This window comes from Procambarus clarkii, chromosome 16 (genome assembly GCF_040958095.1).
Source record: "Procambarus clarkii isolate CNS0578487 chromosome 16, FALCON_Pclarkii_2.0, whole genome shotgun sequence".
In the NCBI taxonomy this organism is placed as follows: domain Eukaryota; kingdom Metazoa; phylum Arthropoda; class Malacostraca; order Decapoda; family Cambaridae; genus Procambarus; species Procambarus clarkii.
In genome coordinates, this window is record NC_091165.1 from 44,380,035 (window position 1) to 44,387,274 (window position 7,240).

A 7,240-nucleotide genomic window follows, 5' to 3' on the forward strand; every position below is an offset into this window, starting at 1 on the left:
CTGGTTTTGAAATAGTGTGTTTAATCTACTAAAGACATAACTATTAACGTAATAGATGTTGATTCATGTATAATTCAAATTCATATATAAAACACTGCAGCGATCCAATATCCGGTATGATAATTTTTTCCTGAAATCTACTATCACATTTCTAAACCACTATTTACCCAGGTATTTTCTAAATCAAACTTTATCCAATTTACTAACTGCTCTTATATTTACAGCTTTTTTATATTCCTTTTGTTATACCCCTCTCAGTAAATTGAATACTTTAATCATGTTACCCGTTACTCTAGCAGGACCAATTACACCTGTCCCTACAATCTCACCTTTACCGGCCAATATAAGCTGCGACTGGAAGCATAATCTCGCATCTTGTGCTTCTGTGTCTTAGTGTCACCAAGGATTAAAGGTTTAAGTACTTGTGTCTCCGCAGTGCTTGTTGTATTCCAAGATGCTGCCTGTTTTGCCTGTGTTTTGCCTGTGTTTGGCTACGCTCGTCCAGGGCGATGCAAGCATTCAGGTGAGTTTCTTTCATTATTTATCTCGTGGTAATTACTTCGTGATTTACGCCATTAATAGTGTCTATTGGTTTTGAATTTTAAGTGTCATTCTTTCAACAACGTAAGGCATTATTTATGCGAAACAATTTTAAATGCATACTGAAGTTTACTTTTCTTTTACGAGAGTAGTGGGCATCCATCAGTCTCAGCAGACATATATTTCCATGTAAATTGATTAATCTTTCTTTTATATGAAAACCTTTGGGATTTGTCTAACATCAGTTAGATTTGTATCTAACAGTATATAGGTACCCGTGAAGTCGGGAACTGTGGTGGGTTGTGGCACACAATACCACAAAAATGTAGAGGTTTCATCTAACATGTTGTTTGTGGACAGATGTGGAGTGTTGACGTGTTAAAAAATAACGATGTGATCCGGGAACTAGAAAACGGCGGTTACTTCGATATTTGGGGCGACAATACAACCCACGCCCAGGTAAGTGAACTGTTTGCTGTCAGACAACTTTCTTGCATGAATTGTGTATATACTTGGCCGAAACGTTGTCGTTGCTTCATTTTCATGTGTGTGGTTTTGTAATTTATAGTATATTGGAGGGCCACTCATAATCATGCGTCATCTTTGTAGATTCTGGTAAGCTCGACCTGTAGGAGTACGTTGGTACAGCAGGTGCTGGAGTCCTCAGAGATGAGGTACTGGGTGGAGGTGGAGGATGTGATGAGTCTGGTGCAGCAGGAGCGGATTTTTATGGAGACAACCAAAAACAACAGAGGTAAATACATGCTCGCTCAAATACCCAATTTGCATATGATTGAGAATATAAATAAATTTGATTGATTTAGTAGAATTTACACTGTCCATATATTTCACGTATATGTAAGATGTTTGCTAAGAAACTGTGGAAATCCTCTTTCTTATTGTCATAAATTTAAACAAAACTAGAACAATAGATTTTAATACCTCATACTATATGTTGTTAATGATATATTGCATAAGGTTTACAGTTTTTTATATTATAACCCAACGAATCCCACAGAACATCCGATGGATTGGAACGTCTACCACAATACGGCAGACGTCGAGAAGTTCATAAACTGGGTGAAGGAAATGGGAGGCTGCTTCGTGCAGGTGCTAACGGCAGCCACCACGGAGGAGGGGCGCCATGTCCTGGTGATTAAAGTCACAGATCCATTCTCCGATGAACCCAAGACAAAGATCTGGATCGAAGCTGGTAAGAGAGAGGAGCTTGTTCGTCCTGAATAGCCAATAGAGTTAGCAATACAGTGTATATAACATATTGCGTATATAACAATTATAAGTAAGATAATAGAGTTAATAATGATAAGTGACAATATAAAATAATAGCTAATTATTTCCCAATCTCTATCCCGTTGTTCCAGGTATCCATGCTCGTGAATGGATCTCTCCTGCCGTCTCTCTGTATATCCTGAACCTTCTGATTACAGACGATTCTTGGCGAGACCTGCTGAAGAGGACGGAGTGGTACATCGTGCCTGTCGTCAACCCGGACGGCTATCATTACTCCTTCACCTCCGAGAGTGCCAGGTCAGTCAACAGTGTACACGATATGCAACACCGTGCAGTGTTCATGCCACACAACCTCGCACAGTGAAGACAGAAGACACAGTGCAGAAGTATTGTAAAACTGCAGGGGTCATAAAGACCCCTGCAGTTTTACAATACACTCTGCACATTATTGCCCAGAAGCGTGTGTATCCCAAGTCGTGACTAGTAATGAGATAATACATATAGCAGTTTATTATGGGAAATAATACCAACCTTTTAGTTTTTAAAAAAAAATTCATTGTCATGATTCTAACATTATTGTTTACTCTATGCTGTGGAGAAAGAATCGCCAGACCCACCTTGATAGAGGGTGCAAAGGAGTGAGCCTGATCCGTGACATGGACTTGGAATGGAGCTTCAGCACTCCATTCGACCCTTGTAGTGAGACTTACAAAGGCGTCACACCCTTCACTGAACCAGAAACCCGAGGTCTCCAAGCAATCATGGAAACAGTGGGTGGCATTGACCTGTTCATAGCTTTCCGAGGCTATGGCCAGTCTATCGTTTATCCTGTGTTGCGGAATGACATTCCTCCAGCAAACATCCATGAACACGAAGTTCTGGCTATGGTATTTGTTCATGCCGTGAGCTATACGTCTCGTGGACATATCAATTATGAGATAGGCCAATCAGGACCACTGTACGGTCTAACCTCTGAAGACTTGGCACCCGAGGCACAGAATAGGTTCATATATACCATTGATCTCCCTTATAAAGGGAGATATGGACTTCTTCATTCAGAGAGTAATATTAGCAGCACTCTGATGGAGACCACTGCCGGTATCATGTGCATGGTCCGTCATATTACTAACACGGGTCACTGTACCAATCCTTAGTAGCAGCCATATGTATAGTTGGTACATATGGCATATGGTTGGTACTAAGGCAGGAGTTACTCCTGGAACCAACATTATTTATGTAAGTAATTCCTAAATCTGAATTTTAAATCCTAAAATAAAACAATAAAAAAATCTACCTGTTTTTATTTAAACTGCTATTAGACAAGTCTAACAAATAAATTTACAACAGTAGGCAGGTATTTAGCTAATGTAACAACCGGTCTTTTTATATAATGATGTTCCACTTGATGTTGTAGTTATTTACATGAATATATGTTTAGTATTTATGTACTTGACTTTATAATAGTGTATCAAAATTAGTTTGAAGCTCAAGTTATCTTTTCTTTAGCCACTGCACATAAGTAGAAGTGTACCTTTACAATAAAGTATATGGAAAGTTTCAAATTTTCCATTTCAATATTTGCTTTCTCAAACCAACAGTAACTATTCTTCATTTAAAAAGAATCGAATTCCCTCACTTCCATTCTGTGGCTTAAGGGAAAAGATGAGGGCCATTTCTGGCATATTGCTATTCAGTGCCGGAATCGTGGATTGAACCATTTTGCGAAAAAGAAGATATATCACTTTATTTATTTATTTATTAAATTTTGCATATACAAGAATGTACATAAGGAATGTGAGGATACAAATATGGTAATTACAGTCTTGTAAAGCAACTAGCACGCGCAGCGTTTCTGGCGTTCCTTTCTTCCAGCAATTGCCCAATTAGCCTAACGTCTATTTTTGGAAAATTGCTTGAATCGACAATTGCAAAAGCCATTCCTCTGCATCTTGAAAAAAGAATAATTAATGACTCACAACGTGGTTTTGCTAACGGCCGTTTGTAACAAATATGCTATCTTCTATTTTATCATAATTCAGTCAGGTATATTAACAATATAATTAGGGTATATTTCACACAAACAGTAGGAGTCTAAGAAGCAAAATGAAGGAGGTGTTACCACTACTGGCAGCTGCTCTTCGCGCACGCATTTAAAAAAAAATTCGTAAGAAATCCATTTCTTAACATATAGGGATGAATTTTTTACGACGCTGATGCCAAATAACGGGAAATTTTTTTTACTATATTTAATATTTGGAAAAGTCTCCACATGCACCTTAAAAAACAGAGATAACGGGGGAAAAAAAAATTACGAAGTTCCCATAGCAGGGCAAGCAAAGACAAATCCTAAAGTTTTTTTCAGTTAATTCGAACAAAGATTAGTGAGAGGATAGGTCCATTAAAAGTTAACATTGGTCAGATAACAGATAATGACAAAGCGATGAGTAGTATTTTTAATATATATTTTATCTCTGTATTTACTAAAGAGGAACTTAAAACTATGCCTTCAGCCAAACAAGTCTATGTGTGTTGGGACGAGGATAGGTTGACTAGTTTAGCTGTTACCATTGAGGATGTTATTGAGGAAATAGGGAACTCAAACCAAACAAATCCCCAGTGACGGACGAAGAACTTTTAATGGACCTATTCAGGGTGTTTAAAAAATGCAAAAGGGAGCTTTTCGAGCCAGTCTAACCACCTAGAATGAAGAAGTAGGCCCACTGCCGCCCTTCCTTGCCCGACTCAGCCTAGTCAGATGTGGGGTTGTCTTCAGCATCGACTTAAGACACGCAGCTGGGTCATGCCCTGGCACTTTCTCTTCAACCTCAGCGTTTCCTCTCACCAACTTCTCTTCAGCTGTCCCCACTTCAAGGCTCACCCTATGGGCATCTTCTCCTGTATATTATTGCATTGTATATTATTGTACCAGTATTCTCCTTGAATATAACTAAAAATTTTAGGGAAGCAAGCGAGAAAACCTCGATTGCTTGTAATGCCACAATTCATACTCATTCTTCAGTTATTATTTTTTTTTATTTTGCGAGGTAAAGAGGATGGAGAGGCATAGGTGAAGGGAAAGTTTAGAAGTGAGAGATACAGTGAGAGTTATGAAAGCAGACGGGCTGTTCGCCTTGCTGACACTATCCGCCTAGCTGACATCATTCTTCAGTGTTGATGAGTAAATGATATGAGTGGGTTAGACACGGTTGGGTGTGGCCAGTAACTGGTGGAGTGACCGCGGAGAAGCTTCCACTTTTAATATGAAGACGGGGATTTACCTGACAGCTTTCCTGTCCCCCAACAATCGTCTAGCAATATATAAAATGTTGTTAATGCTGATATTAATTGTTATATCACAGGCACATTGCAAACACTCTCTTTTGATACTACTATCATGACTACCAGAGCGGCCTTGTCACTTTAATTATTACTACAATCACTACCAGAGTAACCACTGTCACTGGTACTACCCCAACCATCACTACCAGAGCTACAACTGTCATTGGTACTACCCCCTACCATCACTATCAGAGCTACCACTGTCACTGTTACTAACCCTACCATCACTATAGGAGCGACTACTCTGGTAGTGATAGGGGTAGTACTAGTATCACTGATACTACATAATTATCACGACCAGAGCTACCACTGTCACTGCCAACTATCAATACAAGAGCTACCACTAGTAGTAGGGATGGAGGCTTACTGACGAATTTTCATTTTGGCCCAATTCCTCGCTGCGGTCTCATGGAATTCTTATGGGGTTAATTCAGCGCCAATTCGTCACGTCAATCTTAAGGAGTTCTTATGGGGAAAAATAAACTTTATGGTCTTTTGTATTTGTTTAAAAAAAAATAAAACTAATGTAATGTAATATAATCCTCATCACGGCCACAAGGGCCGTGATGAGGATTCGAACCTACGTTCGAGATCATCCCAGGCGCTGCCTTAAACGACTGAGCTACGACATGGTCAAAAGAGTTGACACTAGAAGTTGTACCTAACTTACTTAGAGCCTGCAGCCTCTCCGAGACACTAACCAGGGTTTTACACAACTCCCCCATGCACTCGAGCTATGGTCAGTAGGCCGTTCTACCTCTTCGCCCTTACTTCATTACACACGGAAAGCACTCTGACACTAAAAAAGTTCTTTCTAATATATCGGTGGCTCATTTAGGCACTCAATTTCCACCTGCGTCCCCTAGTAAGTGTGCCCCTTGGGTTAAATAGCATGTCCTTATCTACCCCATCAATTCTTTTGGGAAACTTGTATGTGGTGATCATGTCCCCCCTAACATTTCTGTCTTCCAGCGACGTGAGGTTTAACTCCCGTAGTCACTCCTCGTAGCTCATACCTCTTAGCTCGCGTATTAGTCTGGTGGCAAACCATTGAACCTTCTCCAGTTTATTCTTATGCTTGACTAGATATGGACTCCATGCTGGAGCTGCATACTCCAAGATTGGTCTGACATATGTGGTATACAAAGTTCTGAATGACTCCTTACACAAGTTTCTAAATGCCGTTCTTATGTTTGCCAACGTGGCGTATGCCGCTGATGTTATCCTCTTGATATGGGCTTTAGGGGACAGGTCTGGCGTGATATCAACACCCAAGTCTTTTTCTCTCTCTGACTCTTGAAGAATTTCATCTCCCAAATGATACCTTGTATCTGGTCTCCTGCTCCCTACACCTATCTTCATTATATTACATTTGCTTGGGTTAAACTCCAACAAACCTCTTGTTCGACCATTCCTTCAGTTTGTCTAGGTTTTCTTGAAGCCTCAAGCAGTCCTTCTCTGTCTTAATCCTTCTCATAATTTTGGCGTCGTCAGCAAACATTGAGAGGAATGAGTCTATACCCTCCGGGAGATCATTTACGTATATCAGAAACAGGATAAGACCGAGTACAGAGACCTGTGGGAATCCACTGGGGACTTCATGCCAATCTCAGGTCTCTTCTCTCACTGTAACTCTCTGCTTCCAATTGCTTAGATACTCCCTTATCCACTGGAGCCTCTGGTTGATACCTGGTTGATACCTGGTTGATGGGGTTCTGGGAGTTCTTCTACTCCCCAAGCCCGGCCCGAGGCCAGGCTCGACTTGTGAGAGTTTGGTCCACCAGGCTGTTGCTTGGAGCGGCCCGCAGGCCCACATACCCACCACAGCCCGGTTGGTCCGGCACTCCTTGGAGGAATAAATCTAGTTTCCTCTTGAAGATGTCCACGGTTGTTCCGGCAATATTTCTTATGCTTGCTGGGAGGACGTTGAACAACCGCGGACCTCTGATGTTTATACTATGTTCTCTGATTGTGCCTATGGCACCTCTGCTCTTCACTGGTTCTATTCTACATTTTCTTCCATGTCGTTCACTCCAGTACGTTGTTATTTTACTGTGTAGATTTGGTACTTGGCCCTCCAGTATCTTCCAGGTGTATATTATTTGATATC

General features: G+C 40.6%; 2 protein-coding genes across 2 annotated transcripts; both read left to right on the forward strand.

Annotated features, from left to right (window-relative positions):
* The first annotated feature begins 454 nt into the window (after positions 1-454).
* Positions 455-2,155, forward strand: LOC138365380 (carboxypeptidase B-like). The gene is made up of 5 exons (XM_069325692.1): positions 455-523; positions 901-999; positions 1,150-1,294; positions 1,559-1,753; positions 1,923-2,155. The coding sequence occupies exons 1-5, from the start codon at positions 455-457 to the stop codon at positions 2,153-2,155; spliced, it is 741 nt and encodes a 246-aa protein (XP_069181793.1).
* A 292-nt stretch (positions 2,156-2,447) lies between these two features.
* On the forward strand, positions 2,448-2,945 carry LOC138365381 (carboxypeptidase B-like). The gene has a single exon (XM_069325693.1). It carries the CDS (start codon positions 2,448-2,450, stop codon positions 2,943-2,945), a length of 498 nt encoding a protein of 165 aa, XP_069181794.1.
* The last annotated feature ends 4,295 nt before the right edge of the window (positions 2,946-7,240 follow it).